This window comes from Ruditapes philippinarum, unplaced genomic scaffold, assembly GCF_026571515.1.
Source record: "Ruditapes philippinarum isolate M1 unplaced genomic scaffold, ASM2657151v2 ctg974_1_1_1_1, whole genome shotgun sequence".
Classification (NCBI taxonomy): Eukaryota; Metazoa; Mollusca; class Bivalvia; order Venerida; family Veneridae; genus Ruditapes; species Ruditapes philippinarum.
Genome location: NW_026854456.1, coordinates 152,911 through 180,186, shown reverse-complemented (window position 1 = coordinate 180,186; position 27,276 = coordinate 152,911). Strand labels below are relative to the sequence as shown.

The 27,276-nt window shown below is 33.4% G+C and overlaps 1 protein-coding gene across 1 annotated transcript in view; it reads left to right on the top strand.

The window, feature by feature from the left end:
• Positions 1-27,276, top strand: part of LOC132740184 (uncharacterized) — a 40,021-nt gene that overhangs the window by 9,926 nt on the left and 2,819 nt on the right. Inside the window, exons 2-3 of the mRNA XM_060728039.1 lie at positions 5,779-5,922; positions 14,932-15,168. Coding sequence (XP_060584022.1) covers positions 5,832-5,922; positions 14,932-15,168 — 328 coding nt within the window. The 5' untranslated portion in view covers positions 5,779-5,831. The remainder of the gene's footprint in view (positions 1-5,778; positions 5,923-14,931; positions 15,169-27,276) is intronic.

Sequence of the window (27,276 nt, the reverse complement as noted above, 5' to 3'; positions counted from 1 at the left end):
AATAATGGTAGCGAAATTTCAGACTCTAATGCTGTTAATTGCAAGTGCCGAAAGTAGTCCGCTTTATTGAAGCGGTTACTTCCCTTTATATGTAACACTTAGGCCAAAAAATTTAGGGGAGATCACTGCGTTAATATGGTCCAATGACAGGCGGATTAATATTTAAGCAAAATAATTCCCGAATGGTCGAAGATTTCTAATATTGCTTTATTCTTTATAGATATACATGCTTATATAGTGCGCCATGTATATTTACACAAATGTTAAACAACAGTTATCGTCGTTACAAACCCTAATTTAGAATAATATGGTTTTCTTCAGGCCGTTAACATGTAAATCCACCATGGCCGAGGGGTTTGTGCGCTCGCTTAGGAAGCGAGAGGTCTGGAGTTCAAATCCCAGTTAAGGCAAATCTTTTTTTTTTTCAAATTGTTTAAGTCAAATAACATTGGATCAAATATCAGGGTTGCAATTAATTTTATAGCCAATCTACTACAATTAAAACGCTGGAAAGCATTGGTGGCACTATACAAAAACAAATTGTTTAATAATCTCACAACCTTCACCTTTCTGAGACCCAAACAAATTCAGCGCCTTCTGTGCTTTGATTATATATGGAAATGCGCTGCAAATTATACAACGATAATACTCATATTATAAATACGTAAATGTATATTGTTTTGCGTTCGATTTTTACCTGATCTTATACGTATAAGTATATATTGATAATTATACAATTGTCTACCATTTGTATGAAACTGCAAAATTAACATTGTTCTGTAAATAGTTTTGTGCAAACATGTCTGTAAAATTGACAAAAGAGACATCCTTAACGGCCTGGCTTCCTGAGTTGGCAGAATGATGGTCTAGTAGGTTGAGTAGGCAAATCGTCTCGCAGTCGGAAGAGGAAGCCTAAATTGCTGACGACCTCGACCTTAGGAGTTTGCCTAACGCCCTGGAAGCCTAAAGTCGGCATCCTAGCATCATAAGAGACAACCTGGTATGTGTTAGATAGAATCTGGTACAGAAGTTAACGTAGATAAACAAAATCAGTTTTGAAAGCTTAAAATGTTATTTGCACAAACAGTTTATGCTTGTATTATATTTGCGTGTTTTTTTTTTCCATTTTAACGCCAGAAAGGCAGTCCTCATTCATATTGTTTCTTCAATAAATATAAAAAATGCTTTCTTTACGCATCTGTTCCATGTTTTATTTTGAACAATAAAGTTCTTTTAAAACTCTATAGTGCATATGTTTTTGTATTTATGGTCATTTGAACTTTACTATCACGTTCTCGACATGTGCATTAGGACACGATAAGAAATCAAAAAGTTCTAATCAATCTCGTGACAAAATCAAAGCACAGAAGTCGCTGAATTTGTTTGGGTCTCAGAATGTCAGAAAGATGAAGGTTGTGAGATTATAAACCAATTTGTTTTTGTATAGTGCCACCAATGCTTTCCAGTGTTTTAACTGTAGTAAATTGGCTATAAGACTAATTGCAGCACTGATATATTCAATTCAATGTTTATTTGACTTAAAAATGTAAAAAAAAATGAATTGCCTCAACTGGGATTTGAACTCCAGACCTCTCGATTCCTAAACGAGCGTGCAAACCCCTCGGCCACGGTGAAGTTATAGGATAACGGCCTGAAGAAAACCATATTATTCTAAATTGGGGTTTGTAACTCTTATTATTTCGACGCTAAACCTGTTGTTTAACACAGATGTAAATAATCATGGAGCTCACTATAAGCATGTTTATCTATAAAGAATAAAAAATTAATATAAAAAATATTAGAAATCTTCGACCATTCGGGAACTATTTTGCTTGAAAATTAATGCGCCTGTCATTTGACAATCTTTACGCAGTGACCTCCCCTGAATTTTTCGGCGTTAGTGTACATATAAAGGGAAGTAACCGCTTCAAAAAAGCGGACAACTTTCGGCATTTGCAATTAACAGCATCAGGGTCTGAAATTTCGCTACCATTATTTGTTTGGTCTGACGGCCCAAACAAATAATATTTTATACAGAGGGAAAATGTTAAATTTACCTCCTAAACATTTATGTAAATGTTTATTGACTTGCAACATTCTGAGTTCTTCTGTGTTTGTTTGTTGCATATGTAAAGTCATACATAATTCATTTTTTGTTTGGCCAATATAAAACTGTTTACAGTTGTCACAAATAATTGAATATATCACATTATTTGAAACACAGTTCATACTTTGTTTGATCTTAAATGTCTTACTGTTACAAAATTGTATTTCATTTCCTTCTATTAAAGAAGGACATGTCTTACACCTACTCCTGTTGCATTTAGAAACTGTTGTTACAGTATTATTTTTCATGTCGAACTTTGAAGAGGTAACTTTTACTGTTTATATTACGCTTCTTTTCTAAAACACTGTTCATCCTTTCACTTTTTCATATGATCGAATTGCTTGGGAAATATTGGTATTTTTGGGATTAAATGTTGTTACACATGGAATAACGTTGTACTTGTTGTTAGCTGTTATGTTTTCTTCAGTTTTGATGGGACCTTTCAATTTGGCTTTAGATATTCCGTATGTAATAATTTCATCTGGGTAATTCTGATTTTTAAGTCTTGTAGTTAACTTTGTATGTTTCGGATGACACGATTTAAAGTTGAGGTAGTTGTATGTGTCCGTCGGTTTACTGTAGATATCTGTTGTTATATGTGTTCCAGATTTCATAACTAATACATCTAAAAATGGCATGCTGCTGTCACTTTTATTCAATGTATATTGAATGCACGGGTGTAAATTGTTTATTTCTCTTAATAAATCATCTATGTTAGTACTTTTCCCGACTATTAAAGACAATCATCCAATAATATTTTCCATTTCATTTTAATGTAGTTTGAAAATTCGTTTCCGTGAATTGTTGCTTTTTTCCGTAAAGTGTTTTCTCTAAATATTCAAGTACCAAAGTTTTATAAGTTGGGACAACTTTAGGACCCATAGCTGTTCCTTTATTCTGTGTGTAGTATTGGCCGTCAAAATAAAATACGTTATTTTTTAGGATAATTTGAAGTGAATTCAATATAAATTGGTGTTGGAATCTAGTATAAATTTTACCGGAAAATTGTTCTAGCCAATATCGAATTTTCTGTAAGCCAAGATCATGTGGAATGGTTGTATACAACTTTACGATATCTAAAGTAACTAAAATAGAATCTTCTTCTACATTTCCCGGCGAGTAATTCAGGAAATCTAAGTCATCTCGAATGAAACTTGGAACTTGTCTGCATAATGGTTTTAATATGAGGTCTAAAAAGTGGCTAAGTCTCTGTGTAACACTGTTAGGTCCCCCTACAATAGGCCTAAACTTTAAATCATCTGGTGCAGAAACTTTAATGTATTCAGATTTATTATTATTAATTGCCTCTTCAATTTTCCTACTTTTGTGAATTTTAGGTAATCCGTAAAAAAAACTGGTTGAACTTTCAAAATTAGTATTATTATATTATATTAGTAAAATTTATATATAATGTCGTGGCAAAATGGTTATGATCACTCTTCTTTTCCTCGTGAGTGAACTCGTCGCAGACATATTGATTGCATCATAACTACTCACATAGTACTTTAGGTAAGAAAAAGGCAACATTTTCTTTCAAACGTTCACATTTACTTGTTCGAATATAACAATTTTTCTTTAAAAACTAATGATAAAAAAGTAAAAGTCTCGTATAAAATGAATTCTGTTGATATATGATTTGTTTTCAAACTGGTCTTAACAAAGAGAGAAATTAACAGTGATCCACCTGAAAACGCATCTAGTGCAGTAAAATCCTGTTGTCCGTTTCTGATAGTTTGGTGCCATTAAAATTAATGCACCATTTGCAGAAAAATAGTCCATTGGGGTGTCCCTCAGGAGCTTTAATCACAACATAATTACATGAAAATTACAGACTCGGTTTATTTGAGTCTGTTCATGAGGGATAATGAAAAAGTGCAACATCCTTCACGCCCCTATCTTCGGTGAGCGGTACTCAATTTTTAACACTTAAAAGTGCTGGAATAAATGAAAGTAGTCACTAAATATAAATATGAATTTTTGCCTCGGCACACTTCCATATTCATTTAAAAAAAATTATAACATACCGTACGTGTATGACTGAAACAATATTTTTAAATTGTAATAAAGAAAAAGAAAAAAGAAAAAAACACAGGATTTTGCATCAATAAAATTTCTAAAATCGTAATTCGTGATTTGAAGTGACAGTATCATAAAACCTTTTAAAGGTGAAGATATAGGGAAAATGCGGACACACAAAATCTCAATCCAATTTCCTAGAATATACTCCCTAGTATGTTAGATATATCTTCAAATTATATCGTAGCTAAATATCTCGGTACGTAGGTTATTAAATAAAAACACGTATGTGTGCAAAAGCCAAAGAGGCATGAATGATGGTTATAGATTTTAAAACCGAATAAGAAGCTCCTATTTCAACCAATCATTTTTGAAATCACAACCAAGCCTATCCTAGCAGATAGATTGGACCCCCACCCTTTTCTAATATGAACTCATTCATTTTGCTTTACTAATGATAAGTTACAGATAACTAGCATAACGGCAAATTTAGCTACTATTTTAATATGAACTCACATCTTGCGACATTTAACGTTAGTGTTGCAACATTTAACGGGAAGTGAAAATCATGCGATATTTAACGTTACCATTGAGACTTTTAACGGCAGGCGATTTTGCGACATTTAGCGGCAATGGTGCGACATTTAGCGGCAAGTACGACATTTAGCGACGTTGCGACATGTAACGGCGCCACAAGACATTACCAAAATAAATCGTGTCATATTGCAAGATAGATTTAAAATGCTAACGGGGTAAAGGCAAATTACGTGAATGGAGCAACGTTAGTTATGTCATAAAAGTACCTGAATCATATTTTATCTCCTTCAAGTATAATATGAGTCTAGAAGTTTGGCAAACATCTATAGATAAGGTACACCAAATAAATTAATAAATTAATAAATAAATAAATAAATCAACAAATAGATAAATGCGTTTTTGTACTAAAATATAGCTCTGTGATTTTACTTATTGTTCGTATTGACGAAACACAAAAGTCGCTGTCAGATCGTCATTCTGAACGAATGATCATTTTAAAATGTAGACATATTCCTGGAAATGTTTGTATTACTGGTTAAAGTATTATGTCGTAGCAACCTTATTTAAAATTCGTTTATTCCTTTCTTTAAATTCGATTTACTAAAACATATTCGTTTACTTACCGTGTTACTCGTTTCGCTCATTATAGATTTGGTGTTACTTTTAACAATTCCTGCAATATTTTCACATTCCTGAATTTTTTCTTTTAACTGCTTTGAATTAGATAAAGACTGTCCTATTTCTTCCTTAATGTACAGAGTGACACATCATTTTACATTACTTCTAGATCAAAATAATCAACTATCTGTGGTAGGTGATCTGAAATTGTTGGCAAATTAATCATTTTTGTAAACAAAAACATATCACTTATATTTCACCAACAGTGTGATACTTTTTATTGATAATGTATTGTTAGCAGATACATTTATTGTGTCACCGCTTGTACACTCGTGTATACATGTTGATATATTGCTTGCTTGCCTGGCCTTAACTAGGATTTTATGACAACGGCCCATAAACTTTCCGACTTTTTATAAGTACAGCAACATATAACTTCTCTTACAATTTCTTCTTCTTTCGTTGCTTTTGAGTGATATTGAATTATTCCGATCTTGTAGAAATAAAGAGAGCATTTCAAGTGTTTGATATCGAGGGAGAAGGACAAATTAGAATGGATGAACTAGAAGCCGCGCTAAGAATAGCAAGAACGAATCCGACACCAAAAGACATTGAAAACATTAAAAATGGTTTAGGAAACCCAGGTACATACATTCAACAAACAGTACAGAAACCAATTGTTATTGAATCGCTTTTTATAGTTATTAATGTTTCTTTAAGTATATAATATAAGTTACAAAATGTAGGTTTTCCATACAAACTGATAAAATTTAGTTATTTTTACAGTTGTTCTTTGTTAAAATTAAAATATGTTAGAATTAAAATAAGAAGAAATATCCGAGGATTAAATGTGAAATATTAAGTACATGTAGTTATTTAATAAAATTGTCAATAAATAAATGATTGGATATTGGCCCTGTTATTTGTCCACGGGTCAGTCGTATTGGCCCTCGGCCTTGGGCTAATACGACTGCCCTCGGGCAAATAACAGGGCCAATATCAAATCACTTATTTATTAACATATATTGTTTATGTACTACGGAATACCGTTAGGGCCATCGTGGTTATACTTTATAATCCAGAGGGCGACAATGCGATAGTGCGATGACGACAATACGACGGTGCGATGGCGACAGTGCGATAATACGATGACGACAGTACGACAATGCGATAGAACGATGGTGACAATGCGATAACGCGATGGCGACAGTGCGATAACGTGATGACGACAGTGCGATAATGTACGGGATACCGTTAGGGCCATCGTGGTTATACGTTAAAATACAGAGGGCGACAATGCGATAGTGCGACAGTGCAATCGCACTATCGCATTGTCGTCATCGCACTGTCGCATTAATTATCGCACTGTCGTCATCGCGTTATCGCACTGTCGTCATCGCACTATCGTACTGTCGCCATCGCGTTATCGCAGTGAAGACTATCGTCTTCCGGTTGGCAATTATAAACTGCTTACGAATAAGCTGACGGTATAAAAATTAGAATATTGGGAAATAATTTTACTTTTGTTAATAGATTTTTTTCTTCTTGTTTTTTTCTTTTCTTTTTTTTTCTTTTTTTGTTTGTTTCTTTTCCTTTTTTGTATACTGAAAACGTCTTAATAAAATTATGAATTAATAAAAAGTTACATTTTATATCAAAAGATAGGGGTAATATATTTATATAGTATACCGAAAAATGTTATAAATTGTGTGAAATTTTAAAAGAAAGTTGAAAATGATGTTATGTTGACATTTCAAAGCTGCCAAAAATATTTAATTGGTCAGTAGAAAATAGAGGATATTCAAGTTTTTTGGTTTTTTTTGTAAATACAGAATTTATTTTTATCGAGTGGTATGAAATATATATTTCATGAGTTGCGGTATTATTATATACTTTTTTTCTCTTTTTCACACTACAATTTGAAAGACTTGCCCTTAAATGTTGTTTATCGGCTGAACCTAGAAGAAAGTAGTCCGGCACAAGTGAAAATACGGAAAATATGTTTCACTGCGGTGAAGAACAATTTTTACAGTGAAAATACGGAAAACGAATGTACGCATTTTATTTCTAATATAAAAGTTTTCTCTATAAATCCAGATATAGTTCATTAATAAATTTAACAGGTCAGCATTGTACTATTTAAAAATATTGCTGAAATCACTTAAGTAATTTCTATTATATCTTTAATTGGTCATCAGTGGTTTTATTATTTTGAAAGATGTAGATTTATCATATTTACTAACAGTGTAATAAAATCAGAAATTTACGTCTTAACATAATTTTCGCCGATGTATATCTAAAAAGTGGTCAGCAATTTTTACTGTAAGTTTAACTGTTCAGCAGATTCTTCTATATGTTTAACTGTTCAGCAGAGTCTTCTATATGTTTAACTGGTCAGCAGTTTTTAGCATGACGTACAGTACGTTAAATCTGCTGACCATACAGAATGAGAAGAAAATACGGCAAAAACCACTTAAGCAATTAATTTTATTTGCTCAGCAGTGGTTTTATTGGTTTGCGAGATGTAGAATCTTTATATTTACTAACATTACAATATAAATAACAAATACACGGCAAAATAACATATTTCTCTAGACATCTAATTGATCAGCAGTTTTCACTGTAAGTACTACAGTTTTCACTACTACAGTATATGTTTAACCCTTTACCACATATAGACAAACACACGCCTTTTCAGCCCACCCCCACCACCTTTTAAGGCCTCATATAGTGAAAAATGTCCTATTTCATCCATAAACATTTGTATTCATTTGAGAAATGTTATTAAAAAAAGTTATCACTGTTTTTCGGCGCCGCCCTCCATCGAAGAGATACATGTACATCGGGAGAGGGAGGGTGATAGAAAGGGGATGTGCGATCTTTTGCATGGGGGTTCTGAAGGGGCTGCTGCTCCACTCAACGCCAAGAACATTTTGGACTTGTGAGAGGCTAAAGAATGGCTTTAGGTCGATCTTAAGGTAACATGTAACCAATGCGGAAAAGTCTTTCACTCTATCCCAATCCATTGAGAAGTTGCAGTACTTTGAAATCAGTTTTGATGGAAAAAATCAACGCAAAATAGTGATTTTTTGCAATTTTGATATGTCCCCTCGTTGCCAAGGTAACAGGAAATTTAAGATTGAGTATGCCGTTACAAAGGATATATATGATCCAGTAAACATTTGTGCCAAGTTTGATTTAGTAGTAATTAAGCATTTTTAATAGTTCATAGCAATTTGAACTTGTGTAAAAGGAGGCTTTTCAATGAAAACCGTTTTACAAAAAATGCTTATGCAGTCATGGGTTAACTGGTCATCAGATTTTACTATACATATGTACGTTTAACTGGTCAGTAGTTTCTCGCATAATGCACAGTACATTAAATCTGCTGACCATAAACACTGTAGTATAAGAAGAAAATATGGCATAACCCACAAAGTAATTTCAAGATGTAATATTTACTAACATCTCAAAATAAATAAGTATTTCATGGCAAACATAATTCCTCTATACATCAGCAAATCGGAGTTCCTCGTGTTGAGCTAAAATCACTTTAGCTATATCTAATCAAAGCACAGAAGGCGCTGAATTTGTTTGGGTCTCAGAATGTCAGAAAGGTGGAGGTTGTGAGATTATAAACCCATTTGTTTTTATTTGTTTGGGTCGTCAGACCAAACAAATAATGGTAGCGAAATTTCAGACTCTAATGCTGTTAATTGCAAGTGCCGAAAGTAGTCCGCTTTTTTGAAGCGGTTACTTCCCTTTATATATAACACTTAGGCCGAAAAATTTAGGGGAGATCACTGCGTAAATATGGTCACATGACAGGCGGATTAATTTTAAGCAAAATAATTCCCGAATGGTAGAAGATTTCTAATATCGTTTTATTCTTTATAGATATACATGCTTATAGTATGCGCCATGATTATTTACACAAGTGTTAAACAACAGTTAGCGTCATTACAAACCCTAACTTGAATAATATGGTTTTCTTCAGGCCGTTAACATATAACATGTAAATCCACCGTGGCCGAGGGGATTGCGCGCTCGCTTAGGAAACGAGAGGTCTGGAGTTCAAATCCCAGTTAAGGAAAACTAATTTTTTTTCAAATTGTTTAAGTCAAATAAACATTAGATCGAATATCAGTGTTACAATTAGTTTTATAGCCAATTTACTACAATTAAAACGCTGGAAAGCATTGGTGGCACTATACAAAAACAAATTGTTTAATAATCTCACAACCTTCACCTTTTTGACATTCTGAGACCCAAACAAATTCAGCGCCTTCTGTGCTTTGATTGTATACTGCCACCAATGCTTTCCTCAAGACCTCTCGATTCCTAAGCGAGCGTGCAAACCCCTCGGCCACGGTGAAGTTATTAGACGGCCTGAAGAAAACCATATTATTCTAAAATACACGTGACGTAACCACTAAAATGTGACGCGCTGACAATAAGTACGGAAACAAAACAGGCGCAATTTAGCTAATTATCATGTACGGCAGCATTTATTTGTTGATGTCGTGTTAGAATCAAAATAATATATCCAAATCGATGATTTTATTGCTTGATAACATCACTGTTTTCCGTTCGGATGCCCATCATTATATCACTCGGGCTCCGCCCTCGTGATATAATTCCCCGCATCCGAACTCCAAACAGTGATGTTATTGAGCAATAAAATCAAAGTTTTGGATATATTATTTCTTAATTATTTCGACGCTAAACCTAGCTGTTGTTTAACACAGATGTAAATAATCATGGAGCTTACTATAAGCATGAATATCTATAAAGAATAAAACACTATTAGAAATCTTCGACCATTTGGGAACTATTTTGCTTGAAATTAATGCGCCTGTCATTTGACAATCTTTACGCAGTGATCTCCCCTGAATTTTTCGGCGTTAGTGTACATATAAAGGGAAGTAACCGCTTCAAAAAAGCGGACTACTTTCGGCATTTGCAATTAACAGCACAAGGGTCTGAAATTTCGCTACCATTATTTGTTTGGTCTGACAAGTAGATGTCTAAAATGTAAGAATATATATAAAAGAAGAAAACAAAATAGTGGAAAAGAGAAGAAAAGGGGTGAGAGAGGATTAAAGTCTCAATTAGAATGGATCTAAGTAAATCTTTTCGTTTTTTCTATATAATTTTGTACATTTGTAAATATAATAACGTTGTCCTGGTATGTAAGAGATGGGTCACCATAAAGAAGTTTATGAAGGTTTATGCTGAAGTCATGCAAGTTAAGGAGGAGTGTTCTGCGGACGGCATCGTATGCACAGCACTCGAAAAAGAAATGTTGGGTAGTTTCAATTTGCCCACAATTACACAAAGGGGTAAGAGAAATGTTTTTCAAAAACAGGTGGTGATTTAATGCGCTGCAGTTCGTTCGAAGCCGGGTGTGAAGGACCTGCAGTTTACGACTACCTGTATAAAAGTATGTTGGTGTATATTTTCTGTCCTTGTTTAAGAAAGTTTTAAATGAAGATATTGTAGGGCTGTTTCGTATTATAACAGGCAAGTTGTTCCAATCACGAATAACTGATGGCAAGAAAGAATTGTGGTACAGAGTAGTCCTTGATGTAATTCCTCTGACATCTTCAGAGTTTCGTAAGCTGTATCGGGATTGATCTGGATTTGGTATTAATGATGGGAGATAATCTGGAGTTTTGTTCGACTGCATATTGTGAAACATAATTAGTTTGTGTTTATATCTTCTTTCGGATAACGATTCCCAATTAACTTCTTTCTGCAAAGTTTCTAGTGAGATAAGCTTGGTTGCACCAGTTGCAATGCGTGCACATTCATTTTGAATCTTATCAAGCTGTTCGAGTTCATATTGGGTACAATTACACCAAATTACATCACCGTATTCCAAAATAGGTCTAATGAATGCTATATAGATAATTTCCAAAGATTTACGGTCCAGAGAGAATTTCAGTTTACGCATTATATTAACCCTTTTCCAAGCTTTATCGGTTATGTATTCAATATGTTTGTGCCATGTGCAGTCAGAAGAAATAAAGATGCCTAAATGTTTGTGTTCAGAAACTTCTGGAATTTGTTGGTTAAACATATGCAATGAAGGGTGATGCTGTCGATTTCGCTTTCTGGTTACAAGTAGGGATTCCGATTTTGAAGGATTGAAGGTGACTAACCACCTTTCTGCCCATAAAGAGATTTTTTGGATGTCAGACTGAAGAAGTGTGGCTGCTGTGTTAGGATGTTCAACTATAACATAAAGACTGGTATCATCAGCAAAGAGGTTTATGAAAGATTCAATTTCATTAACAATATCATTTATAAAGATCAAAAATAATAGGGGACCAAGTATAGAGCCTTGAGGGACTCCTGCTTTGACAAAAGCCCATGATGAGTAGGCGCCAGGTAGTATGACCCTTTGTTTTCTATCAGTAAGATAACTATTGAACCAAGATAACAAAGATCCACATATACCTGCGTGCTTTAGTTTTGAAAGTAGGCCTTTATGCCAAACCTTGTCAAACGCTTTACTGATATCAAAGAAAACCACACGAACTTCGAGGCCATTGTCAAGTGAACTACAAAGGGTATCATAAATGAATGCAAGCTGATTAACTGTAGAATCACCCGGGATAAAACCAGACTGAGCAGTAGACAGAAAATTATTTACTTTGAGAAAGTTAAAGATGTGTTTAAATACAAGACGTTCAAATACTTTTTCTGTAGTGTTCAAAAGTGATATGGGTCTATAGATATTTGGGAGAGATGTATCGCCCTTTTTGTGAACTGCAGTGACATTCGCCTCTTTCCATGTGATTGGAACTTCACAACATCGTAGAGAAGCATTGAATAAGTCACACAAGGGGGAAGATAGTTCATGAGAAGCCTCGCGTAAAATTCTATTACTTATACCATCTGGACCTACTGCTTTGTCAACTTGAAACGAAAGAAGAACATCTTTTACTTTATGAGGGCTAAGCACAATATCGTTGAGACAGGAAAGTGGTGAACTAAGGTAAGGTGGATCTCTGTTCTCATCGTTAATAGACATTTGTTCTACGAAGAAGTTATTCAGAAGATTTGCCTTATCGTTATTTGAGTATACAATATTTCTGTTAAAGGGATCTGTCAGTGGTGGAATGCTACTATTATTTGTTGATGAAATAAAAGATTTCAGAGTCTTCCACCAGTCTTTAGACGAAAGTGATTCATTTTCAAATTTATTAGAGAGTTTACAAAAATAGTTTGACTTGGCTTCCCGTATCAATAATATTGTTTCATTACGAATGGATTTGAATCTTTGCCAGTAATATTGTGAATTTGTCATTCTAGCTTTTTTATACAGACGTTTTCGTTTACGGATATTAACTGTGATTGAATTTGTCATCCATGGAACATCTAATGGTCTTACTTTAATCAATTTGTTAGGGATGTTATTTTTAGCAATTGTTTGTATCTGATTGATTACGTTATTCGCATATATGTTAACATATGCATCAAAGCGGTTTTCCCATGTATAGGTATTTATATCTTCACGTAATGCTTCGTAGTCAGCATGTTCATATTCCCAAACAATGCGGTCAAAACACATTTGTCGCGGTTTACGGAATTTCAGAAAACCAAATATAGGAACGTGATACCTTAGTTCTTGTTCTAGAAAGTGATCACCAACACCAGAATGAATAACATTGTTTTTGTTTGAAACTAATATAAGGTCGATCAAAGAATTTGAATGTTCAGTGTTATGTGTTGGTTCATCAATTAGTTGTTCTAGATTGAACTGTTGAGTGATGGATGTAATTTTGCGGTTAGATGAATAACAGTTTACATTTAGATTGAAATCACCCGTAATGATGATGTCAGGTATATTAGTGTCAATGGCTAGACCAATAGAATCTTCAATTAGATTGTTGTATATGACATCTGAGTTAGGCGGTCGATAGAAAATACTAAATAGAATATGACGATTGTTACAAAGAATCAACTCGATCCAAATACATTCTAACCTGTTTAATTCTAGATCTATTCTACGTTTGTAGTGTATATTGTCTTTAATGTACAAAATAACACCACCGTGAGCATCCCCAATGCGATCTTTGCGTTCAGGGGAATGATACGAGGAAAGTAATAAGTCTTCTGTTGATATAGAACTTTTTAGCCAAGTTTCGGAGAAAGCAAGAATATCAAAATCGCAGAGTTCTGAAAAAAGGATATCGAGTTTATGTTCAATACTCTGAACATTTAAATGTACGAAAGAAAGATGATTTTGAATATGATTAATTTCCGATGGAGTAGAGGTCATGGATGAGACTGAGGAAGTAGCTGAGATTGGACCAGGATTCGGATGAATGTCTCCAGATACATGCAAGAGAACTGCTAGCCAGGAATAGTACACCAATACAAATAGCAAAGTTAAAGTATTACTGGTAAATTGTATGTTATTATAAACTCTTGTGGTGAATGTCATTACCTTTTTTGAAGAGAATCTGACGATTAACAGTTTATTTGAGGATAGCCAATAATGCATCGAAAACACAAACAATGGGATACTACAAATAAATACCAAAAGCAAAATATGAAAAGTGATTGGAAAATGAAGTGACCTATATATTTTGTATGATTTAATGAAGGCTTCGCAAGTGTTTCGTTTCATATAAGACTTATGAGATGGCTATTATGGCGAGTAAGAACTTTTGCAAAGCCAACATTGACAACTTGTATGTACAAGGGACAGAAAAGCATACGTATGCAGAGTGATGGACAACTAAAAAGAAATGTGGATATGAGACTGATAAGAAACATAGAGTTAGGAAAACAAAAGAAAAAGAAAGTACTAGTATCATTAGTAAGTAATTAGTAGGAGGGATTTTAAGGGACATTAAAAAGTAGATAGGAAGTTATTTGTTGTTTAAAGCGGAAGTCCGATAGGACAAGTCTGTAAAATATTGAGCTGGATAGATTTAGGTAAGTATGAATGTATTTTTTATTTTGATCTAAAACGAGGATTGGATGAGGTAGGTTTGATAAGATAAGTCTGTAAGTTTATTATGATGGTCTATTCTAGGTAAGTAAAAAATTAGGTTGAAGCTGATTCGGAATAAGGTCCGTTGAAGTATGTATGCAAGACAAGAATGATAAAAGACTATTATTTAATCAAGTTTATCTTAGTCTAAAATGATAATCTAATGAGGTGAGTATATATGTTTGTCAGAATGTATGCATGAATGTATGCACTATCGTATTGTTGTCATCGCACTGTCGCACTATCGCATTGTAGCCTTCTGTATTTTAACGTGCAACCACGAAGCCCCTCACGGTATTCCGTAATGTACAACAAAATGTCAGACTGTGAATGTTTAGAAACTGAGAATATTTTGTATCATTTATGCAACCTGTCGGCGTCTACTACCCTGCTTTATTAGCCAATTAAATTACTGCAAATGCGGGCTTTATATCTATATCACTTTTCGGCCCGGGGCCGAAAAAGTGATATAGATATTAGTCCTGTTTTAAGACAGGCCATCGTGTTATTGAACGTGGCAGGTGCTTTTTTTATAGGACTAATTACGTATAGTTATCTAATAACTCATTTTACTAGTTGGACGCTAGTTGTTGAATTTTTGTATGTTCATGTAATCCTTTTAGAAGACATCATTTAATTACAGAAAAAATAACATATGAGCAATTCGAAAAGGTGGTAGAAGACATAAATAACGTTGACCAAGTTAAGGAACTCAAAGAGGCATTCCAATGTTTCGACAAAGAAAATCTTGGATATATTAGTCCTGAAACATTAAAGGAAATAGTAAAACCAATGATTGGCGAAGAACTGCCAGCAGATGAGCTACAACATATGATCGAGTTAGCGGATTTAGATGGAGATGGCAATATTGATATTGACGGTAATTGCATACATATTTAGTAACCACGCAACGCATTCAATAGTTACAACAGTATTTGTTTATGTTCCTCATTAACTCAGTTATCTAACTTACCGAACAGGTTTAATGCATTTATAAACTAGCTTATCGGATTGTTTACAGATCGGATGCAAGAGGGCGTTATGTACGGTGTCCTTATCGTGCCATTTATTATGCCGTCAGTCGCGTTTAAGGCTCGACGCACGACAATGCGAAGTGACTTAGCGACAATGCGATACGGCGCTCGACAACGCGAAGCGACGCTCGACATTGTCAAACGAAATATCGCGATGTCGTTTAGTAATTTTATAGGAATAAACCCATTAATACACGTCTTAGTTGTGCCAGCAGGTGATAATCGGCTGCCATCGGGCTGAAGCCCTCGGGGCCATTATTCATTTTGCGGGCCGATTATCACCTTCCGGCCCTACTCTGCCGTGCATTAACCTCTTAAATACACTTGGTAGATTTTTCTAAAACAAAATACTTTGAAATTTCTTTCCTTGAAAATCTTGTCTGCATTTCTACTATACAGTGCAGTAACTTCTACAGAGTTGTTTACTTTTTGTATATGTTCAAAGTACACTAGATCTTCTACTGTAGAATCTAGAAGCAAGTTTTATTTTATTTTTTTTTTCGGAATTAATTTGTCGTAGATCTATTATTTCTTTAAATTTCAATAGTAATAAAACTGTGTGTGTACGAAATACGCTTCAGCTCTCATAAAGAAATCAAGCGGTTCAACCTACTTTCACTTTTACAGTGAACTGTTTGATGACGTAAAATGTGACGTCATTGTTTCAGTTTGTGCACGTGCACATGTTCAGCGGTCTGATAACTAGTTCTCGGCCCCGGGCCGCAAACTCATAATAAGTCACGTGACACGCATATCAGTTGAAATCATAGGAGATTTTGTTACTATATATAGTAACAAGTGTATTAAACTCAGTTATCTAACTTACCGAACAGGTTTAATGCATTTATAAACTAGCTTATCGGGTTTGCGGTTCGAATTGTTTATAGATCGGATGCAAGAGGGCGTTATGTACGGTGTCCTTATCGTGCCATTTATTATGTCGTCAGTTAGTTTAAGGGTCGACGCACGACAATGCGAAGTGACATATATAGCGACAATGCGATACGACGCTCGACAACGCGAAGAGACGCTCAACATTGTCAAACGAAATATCGCGATGTCGTTTAGTAATTTTATGTTAAAAAACGGGCGACATTCAAAAAATGTCGCTTCGTGTTGTCGAGTGTCGCTTCGTATTGTCGAGCGTCACTTCGCTTTTCGCATTATCACTTCGCGTTGTCGCATTGTCACTTTGCCATGTCGCATTGTCGCTTCGCGTTGTCCAGTGTCAGGTTGAGCAAAAATACAGAACATGACACGCGACAATGCGATACCAGGCTTGACAATGCGATACGACACACGACAACACAAAGCGATATTTTATAAAATGTCGCGATTTTTTTTGTGACTTTTACACTGCGACACCCGACAATGCGAAGCGACACATGGCAAAACGAAGCTACACTCGACAATGCGAAGCGATACTCGACAATGCGAAGCGACATTCGACAATGCGAAGCGACATTTTGACTAATATCGTATCATGGTATTGTATTGTCTTGCGTCTACCGGTGACAGGTCAAAATTTAATACCACACCGGCAAACGGTGCGATGTTAATTTGTTATAACAATCGGAATGTCATCGTCTGACGACATAATAAATGGCACGATGAGGACACCGTAGTTATGTAATCAGGATGGTTCCCGGCGTTACTGAAATAACGTACATGTACATCTCATGTAGCAGAGAGATCGGTAATCAAATGCAGTAAAACGTTCCACCACATAAATATGCTGCATCATGTCCAGGCCGATGGTGGTTTTACATGCAAGTGCTTTACTTCACTCGAGTTTATTTAATTAAAATATTATTCTGTTTTCCCCTTTTGATTTTTATTTGGTTTACAGATTTGAAAACAATATTTCGATTTCTTCAGTTCTTATCAGAGATAGCAAGGATGAAAGCATAATTAGTCGGAATGATTTACAGAACCTTGTCTCCGTTAAGCACAGTTGTCTTTTCGATTTCACATTCCTAGATGAAAATTAAACGGCGACTTTTAACTAAATTAATCTCTGTCATATAATAATTGAATTTTTACCTCCATTTTTTGCATTTTTTTTCTCGTGACCATTTGGTTTAGTATTTATTAAGTGCAATATACCTCTTTTTTGAAAATGCCTTTGATATATTTTCAACGAAATGAATTTTGTGCATGATAATGCCATGAACTGTATATATGTAAATTGTTTAAATTGGGACAGGACACTCATAAGCTTTCATAGCTTTCTGCCCGTTCATCATAATGTATACATATATCGAATAAAATATGTTTAAACCAACCTTGTAGTATACAAGGTTAGCTTTTCTTGAATGATTGGTACTCAAATATTGAAAATTCGAGCAAATGTGCAAATTATAAACTTTTTAAAACAAAATTTGAATTTGAGAAATACTTAATAAATACACCACCTAAATACTTTAGATATATGATTAACTTCCGAACAAGAAGCCATAGACTCCCTGTAGAAACTCGATCTTGGCATAGAAACCCATTAAATCTTAGAATTTGTACGAAATGCAACAATGGTATTGGCGATGAATTCCACTATCTTTTCGAATGTTCTTTTTTGTTAGGCACTCGTAAGCGCTTGTTAAAAGCAAAATATTACAACAGACCGAATATCATTATTTATAAAGAATTAATGGAATACAAGTGTTTTAAAAAAGTGGAATATAGAAAATTTTGTGAATTGGTCAAAGAAATAATTTGTTTATATAGTAACTGAAAAAAAAAATATTGGGTTAAACAATTTTGGTTATTCTCCCGTTGTTATTATTGGTGAGAAATATCCTGAGAAATATCATGTATTTTTTTTTCTCTCTCTTCTTCTTTTTTTTTTTATTTTCCTTATTTAGATTGAAATTACACACAGATTTAGCAGGTTTAAAATATATCATGCTATATGTACAATTATGTATGATTGTATTTGTTTTTTGTTCATTCACTGTTTTCGAGAATGACGCTATAAATTAGTATAGACACTATTATTTATTTTATAGAATTTCGATCTTTCCAAGTGGATTTATGATTGATCGGTGCCTCGATTTATATCTATTGTATTATTTACCTCATGTTGTCATGTATATATTGTGCATGTCTTGAGTGAAATAAAGATATTGTATTGTATTGTATTGTATTGTGACGCTTTAATCCCACTATTAAAGTATTATTATAATCCAATCATAGGTATGTAACTGATGACACTTGCCCGTTTTTAGCTCGACTATTCGAAGAATATGAGAGCTATTGTAGTCGCCCCGGCGTCGGCGTCGGCGTCAGCGTCCGCGTCTGCGTTGGTTAAAGTTTTTTGGTTAAGTCAAATATCTCAATTATTACTTGAGATATTCAATTGAAACTTATTTTTTTTTTCAGAAATGAATAAAAAAATCATTATGATGATTTAGTATCCATGTATTTTTTCATAATTTCTATATACCTGTTCAGATATCTTACTTTTGCCCGCATTGAACAATACGAAAGTGACTTAATCGGACGAAAGTCAATGTCAATATTCACGATATTAATGTTTTTATAATAAATAAATAAATGAGTCATTTTCATCATTATTCATGTTTTCATGGTGATTGACCTATAACTGATGATGAAAATGACTAGCACAAAATATCAACAACAAAAAACTAACTTATAAAAAGATTGAACTTTACCGATACATATAGTATGATATTTATAGAAATTTCCATGGATTACTTATTTCCTTTTTTCATAGCGAAATATTATTTTAAGACAATGATGGTAAGTTAAAAATTATTTTTCAAATGAACATGTTCATTGCTCATCTACACCTGGATGAGCATAATAACTGCCACTTTAATCTGCGCAAGATATCTAGGTTAATTCAATTGTCCACTCAATAAACAAGAGCTGTCGGTAGGACAGCACGCTCGACTATTCTAAGTGCTTGATAGTAAAAGAGCCTTGATAATGATAAATTTTTTAAGTTGACAAAAGGGCTAATTTTTTGTTATAAATTCATGTTATAGGCCTTAAAGAGAGTCTAATTATACAGTATTGGCTTGACTATTCGGAAGGTAATGTCACAAGGGTTTTTTATTGAGTATAATAATACTAATTACCTATAAATACATAAATTTGACAGAAAAGGTACAAAGGCTTGTTATTAAGATGTTTTATCAAGTAAATCACTGCTTTATTAATATGAATGCATAAAATTGTCCCAAAAAAGGCACAAACCCTTCAGTACTTACTGAGATAACAGCTTACAAGCAAAACTTAACCATGAATTTCTAAGTTGAAAAAGGGGAGAAAAATCAGCCTAAATGCAAGATAGAATTATGGATCTTTGTCAGTGACCTACAATTATGACCCTAAATGCATATATGAAGTTTTAAATAAATATCTTTAATAGTTATTGAGATATGTAAAACTTGCATGTAAACATTAACCAAGAGACTAAGTAGAAAAGGGGATATGAATCAGCCTTAATGCAAGATAGAGTTATGGAACTTGGTCAGTGACATACAATTATGACCCTCCAATTATGACCCTAAGTGCATGTGTAAAGTTTCAAGTAAATATCTTTGAAGACCTTTAACCTTTAACCAAAATTTCTAAGTTTCAAAGGGGCAAATAATTCTGCAAATATTGCAGGCAGAGTTATGCAATTTTGCAAACTGATGTACATTGTTACTATAAAAAAGTATTTTAAATTTCAATTGAATATCTCAAGCAATAATTGAGATATTTGACTTTACAAAAAAACTTTAACCAAAATTTCTAAGTTCCAAAGGGGCATAATTCTGTCAATATTGTAGGCAGAGTTATCCAACTTGTCAATCTGATGTACCTTGTTACTATAAATAAGTATTGTAAGTTTCAATTGAATATCTCAAGCAATAATTGAGATATTTGACTTTACATAAAAATTTTAACCAAAATTTCTAAGTTAAAAAGGGGCATAATTCTGTCAATATTGTAGGCAGAGTTATCCAACTTGTCAATCTGATGTACCTTGTTACTATAAATAAGTATTGTAAGTTTCAATTGAATATCTCAAGTAATAATTGAGATATTTGACTTAACAAAAAACTTTAACCAACGCAGACGCGGACGCTGACGCCGACGCCGACGCCGGGGCGACTACAATAGCTCTCATATTCTTCGAATAGTCGAGCTAAAAACGGGCAAGTGTCATCAGTTACATACCTATGATTGGATTATAATAATACTTTAATAGTGGGATTAAAGCGTCACAATACAATACAATACAATATCTTTATTTCACTCAAGACATGCACAATATATACATGACAACATGAGGTAAATAATACAATAGATATAAATCGAGGCACCGATCAATCATAAATCCACTTGGAAAGATCGAAATTCTATAAAATAAATAATAGTGTCTATACTAATTTATAGCGTCATTCTCGAAAACAGTGAATGAACAAAAAACAAATACAATCATACATAATTGTACATATAGCATGATATATTTTAAACCTGCTAAATCTGTGTGTAATTTCAATCTAAATAAGGAAAATAAAAAAAAAATAAAAAAAAAGAAGAAGAAGAGAGAGAGAAAAAAAAAACATGATATTTCTCAGGATATTTCTCACCAATAATAACAACGGGAGAATAACCAAAATTGTTTAACCCAATATTTTTTTTTTCAGTTACTATATAAACAAATTATTTCTTTGACCAATTCACAAAATTTTCTATATTCCACTTTTTTAAAACACTTGTATTCCATTAATTCTTTATAAATAATGATATTCGGTCTGTTGTAATATTTTGCTTTTAACAAGCGCTTACGAGTGCCTAACAAAAAAGAACATTCGAAAAGATAGTGGAATTCATCGCCAATACCATTGTTGCATTTCGTACAAATTCTAAGATTTAATGGGATTCTATGCCAAGATCCAGTTTCTACAGGGAGTCTATGGCTTCTTGTTCGGAAGTTAATCATATATCTAAAGTATTTAGGTGGTGTATTTATTAAGTATTTCTCAAATTCAAATTTTGTTTTAAAAAGTTTATAATTTGCACATTTGCTCGAATTTTCAATATTTGAGTACCAATCATTCAAGAAAATATCAGAAAGTTTCTGTTTTACAGTAGTTGTTAACCATTTGGTGTTTGGAAACTCATGGTGCGTCCAAATACCACTTAAACCGCATGTAATTAAAATGTTTTTGATATTAGTTAACCATAAAAATTTATTCTTTTGTACAGTATTTGAATTGTTAAATTGACTAAGTAATAATCAATACAATGTAGTTGACAATTTGTTAGATTTGGGGTAAATCAAATTTGACCAAAAAGAAATCATTCTTGTTTTAATATCAATAATCAATGGTTGAACTCCAGTTTCACCATATATAATACTATTAGGTGTACTTGCTTTAACATTTAAAACAAATTTCAAAAAATTTAATTGTACTTTTTCGATTATGTCCAAATTTCCATATCCCCATATTTCGCATCCATATAACAAAATTGGCTTAACAGTTTTCATGAAAAGTTCTATTTGCAAATCTATTGGCATTAACAAATCTCTTGCTTTCTTTATGAGGGAATACATTGCTCGTGTAGCTTGTTGTGCTATAGCACGCTTTGCATTTAAAAAAGAACCACTTCTACTAAATAAAATACCCAAATATTTGTAATCGTTTGTAACTTCAATGTTTTCTCCTTTAAAAGTAAATGTAAATTGTCTTGGTCTACCTTTAGAAAAATAACAATATTTGTTTTGAAATTTTAACGTTCAATTTCCAAATATCACAATATTGCTCACATAAGTGCAAAGATTTTCGTAAATCAGGTGCTGATTCAGTAAGTCTAACAGTATCATCGGCGTATAAAAGTACAAACAGTTTTAAATAGTTAAGAACTGAGTCATCATGACCATGTTTGTTGCGGGTTTCAACTTTAACAAAGTTACTAGAGTTGAACAAATCATTAAGACATTTAAATAGGATGTGAACATCAGGGGAGATAAATTTTCTCCTTGTCTAACGCCTATCGTATTGCGCAAAAAAATGTCAGATTTCATACCATTTACAGAGACGCTCGACTTTGCATTTTCATACATTCTTTTAATGACATTAAGAAAGTTGCCTTTAATATTATTCATCAGTAACTTTGCCCAAAGGCCATTTCGCCATACCGTATCAAAGGCGGCCTTAAGATCGACAAAAGCACAATATAGAGTTTTTTTTACAGCTTTGAAGATACTCGATAAGACAAGAAAGAACAAACATATTATCGACTGTTGAAAAATTCTTCCTAAATCCAGCCTGAAACTGGTTGATTAAGTCATTTTTGTCAGAAAACTTTTGTAATCGCGAATTTAAGATAGCAGTAAAAAGTTTGCCCATACAGCTTAACAAAGTAATAGGACGGTAATTTGAAGCATCCATTGGAGACCCTTTATTTTTAAAAATTGGTTGAATGACACCCACTGTCCAAGAATTGGGAATAATTCCACTTTTAAAAACAATATTAAAAAGCTTGACGTAAATATCTTTCATAATGGGCATCGAGGCTTTAATGTGTTCATTTAAGATTTGGTCAAATCCCCCAGCTTTATTATTTTTTAAATGTTTTACCGCTAATTCTATTTCTTCGACTGCGATATCTCCATTAAGATCCCTATTTAAGTTTTCTGTCATATCGTTTGGAATTTCAAAAAATTCTTCATCAGTATTTTGCGAGTTTACATTTATAGAGCGTATCTAGTTCCGCTTTAACGTTTATTTTCTTTCCCCCTGATAGTGCCTTCCAGTATTGCTTGGGATGTTTATTTTTTAGATTTTTAATTTTTGCAATATTTCGTCTTTTAAATGCTTTATTTGATTTGTTTAGAATTTTCTTATAATGTTTACTGTTTTCGTTTAAAGTTTGTCTATTTCTTTCTGTTTTATGTATCTTATACGTAAATTTTGATCTATGAAAATTTTTTCGGGCATTTTTACATTCTGAATTAAACCATTTCGGTGTATTATTTCTATTTTCGTAGGGATATGTTTTATTTCTTGTTGTATAGCCAAAACTTTCTTTAGCACTTTCAATAAAGACAGTAGATATATCATTTACAATATTTTGCAATTCTGATTCAACGATGTTATTATTTGATTCCATCAAACAGAGACGCTGATAGATATAATCTACATTTTCTGTATCTAGATTTGCTATAAACGCACCTTGATTTTCTTGTTTCCATAGTTTAATACCTGAAGTTTTGTTACTTTTATCATTTCCTGGGCAAATAGTCCAATTAAATGTTAGGCATATAGGATTATGGACATCAGACAAAAGAGGACAAAATTCTAAAACTTCTAAAGATTCAACGCGTTTAAGTAAGTTTTTGGAACAGACAGCATAATCCACGGTACTACTCGACTTACAGGTATTTTTCCCCATTAAATCACCTTTCGTCCTGCCATTTAGTATTAAAAAATTATTGAATTGCAGGAATTCTATGAATTTATAACCAAAATTATTACAGCTTTTATCTTGGCTGACTCGTTCCAGATTAATATTTGTATCTTTAAAACATTCCATGTCTGATTGAAATTCATAATACAAATCGTCTAAACCATTTTCATGAAAGAGGTCAAAATCTGGTTCTGTATAATCTTTCATATTTCTTATTCTTGAGTTCCAATCTCCTAACAGACAGACAGAAGAATATTTATTACTGAATGAATCAAGTTCACCTTGAATTTCTGCAAAAGGGTCGCCAGTAGAGAAATCAGATGATTCAGGTGGCACATACACGACACCATATAAAATATCATTACTTGTTTGGACAGTACAAACCATAGAATAAGTTTACTTTCTGATTAAAAAATGCGCACAAATGGTGTTAGGTAATTTTTAATCCCTAGACAAAGGCCGCCTGACCGTCTTTTCATTACATCCTTGCGATTTTTAAAATGCAATTTAAAGTTTTCAAAATTCACACTACATAAAGAATCAAGTTTGGTTTCCTCAAAACATACAATGTCATATTTATCAATAAATTCACAAAAATCAGTACAATTTTGTTTACTTAATAAACCGCATACATTCAAATTAAGTATTTTCAAATAGCATATATTGTTATTGTGTAATGACTGTTCATCTAAAACGTTTTTATCACAACTACAAAAATCATTTTGTAATGTACATTCACAATAAGTATCGGTAACCGAAGTGTCAATTTGCACGGTTAAATCTCCCGACCTGTCCTAGATTTTGCCACTGGTGGTCACGTGACTGACTGTCGCGCCGGTTAATTGAGGCCCTGGCAAACTAATCATGTTTATAGCTACACTTTCACTGGTATTATTTGAAATGGAATTTTCGGCGATAAAACTCAAGTTTGGTTCATTATCGCAAAAACGTTTTAATTCCGTGTCTTCTAATGGCGAGTTTGCTTTGTGTTTATTCTGCTGCTCGTGTTGACGCAGAGGATCAAAACGATTGCTGGTAGGAGTCACAAAGTTTAAATTTTGCTTGGCAGATGTATACGATCTAGAATTTTGAGCACGATAAACCTTTCTATCGTTTATTGGATTCGATTTTGGGGAATCATTTTTGGAGGATATGGTATCTAAATTTGTATTCCTAGCCTGCAAACGGGGGTTCGAGCAGGATGATTGAGTGATGCTGGCTTCTTTTGGTTTAGGGGGTCGTGTATCAAACCATGCCTCGGTATCAGGATCGTATGTGAGTCCGTTCACATTCAGCGTGTCATTCTTAAAATGCACTGTATATTGATCTCTTTTGCCCTTGTATTTACGTAGCACAGGAAAAATCTTGCGTCGCCTAAGTTCAACATCTTGTGGGAAGTGCTCATTTATAAAATATTTGCTTTTCCTGGCATTTAATTTCACCCCTGCTTCACGTATTAGCTCCCTTTGTTCAAAAGTTTCAAAAGTCACTAAAATTGGACGTGTTCTGTGGTTTTTGACTATGTTGCCGTGACCCCTTACCGGACCTAGCCGTTGCGCTGTTTTGATTGCAATATGATCCGCTACAATGTCTCTTTTGAGATTTAGGTCATTGTCACGCTCTATGTTATTGTATATGAAACTGTGCACAGTTGACAGACAATTCTCATTCGGTTGATCCTGTGTTGGAACATATTCCTGTATACCTTGAATTACTAGATTGTTTTTTAACTCATTACAGCGGAATTCATTTAACTGACTCCGGAGAGCAATGGACATAGTTTTAAGTGCATAATTATTGACTGTCAGAACCTCGACATCAGAATTCAAATTTTTGTTTGTGTTCTCTGTATCTCGCATAAATTTAGAAAATGCCTGCTTGTGATTATGTAAATCGTCATGCGTATCACTCATGGATTGACAGGATGTTTCAACTTCCGTAAGTCTTTTTTTGATGTCTTTGTTTTCAATTTGTAAGCTTGTAAGCTGGTTTTGGACTTGAGCGACACTGCTTTCAATGGAGCTCAATTTTTGCATGCTAGTATTTGAGGCTTGTTCTATGGCAAATAGTCTGTTGTCCATTTTACGTATCATGTCTATCAATAAAGACGTGTTGGGATCATGCGGCAAAAAGCCAGGGGGGTAAGGTTGGAATAATGGACGAATACCTTGTGGAGAGTGTGTCACACTTGATCTGGTCTGCTGAGAGTTTTGAGGTATTGGTGTTCGTTGTTGGTTTAGTTGTTGATTACATGTGTCGGCCCCATCATTGATCAAGTTAGAGATGGCAAAGTCATTGTTCACAGAAGTAGCATTCTTGATGGTTACTCCACCCACTGCTCCTTTCGGTTTGTTTGTGATACATGTAGAATTTTTCTCCGACATTGTTTAAATACAGATTTGTCCAAACAATGAATGATAAAACACACTTTTTACTTTATTAAGACAAATAAATCCACCAAATTTTCACTATAGATATCAATATTCATTTTTTTTTTCTGATATTCACTTAACAAATTTGAAAAACCGCCATATTCGACCGGAGCCTCGTTTTTGTTCGTTTCACGCGGTCCCCGTTGTGATTACTATCAATTAAAGTGGATGCGAAAATGATATGACAACACGTGTTTGCACGTAAGCATATTCATACTTTATTTTGTCTCATTCGTATAAATGCATTTTTAAACATATATACAATAATTCACATAAAACCTACATAAGAACATTCCATTTAGGAATTTCAAGAGACATTATAATAATGAGAAACCCATTCAAGACCTATTACTGTTAGATTAGAATCAAACAGTATAATTACAATGTAATATATGAACAGAATGTAACCATCGCTAATCAAAAATTAAAAACTGCCCGAAAAAGATGTAAGGAATTGAGAACTGTAAATCGGAGCACTTACGCGCATTGTATAATTCATGTTTTTGCCAATTAAAGTTTATATATAGTTTACATAATTATTTTAATTTTTCATCTTAGCATATTAAATTTTATAAAAATGATAGTTACTATAGCTTATTACATACGTCTACAAACTGCAATATTATTATGAAATTCTATTTCAGCGCTATATTTAATATTCTTTAAGTCACTTTCGTCAGGCTCACAGTAAGCGAAAGGAAGATCGATGTCTGAGCTTGTGTATAAATATTATACAAATAAATGAAGATCAAATCATATTGATAAAAAAAACTAGTGTTGATAATATAAAAAACGCTATATTTGATAAACGCTATATTTGATATTTTTACAACCACTTTCGCTTCCACTTGCTAACATTGAAAATACAAAAGTGAGCGAAAGTAAGATCTCTGAAATTGGTATATAGAAATAATGAAAATGCATGAATATTAAATCATCATAATGATTTTTGTATTTTCTGATCGCAAGATCAGTAAATACATAGCTAACATCCACGGTCCAACACAAATTTTCCTAACAGACCTAACAACGCAAAGTAGTTCTCACTCAGAACTGCTTAAAAACCAGCAATTTAAAATAAGAATAATTTTT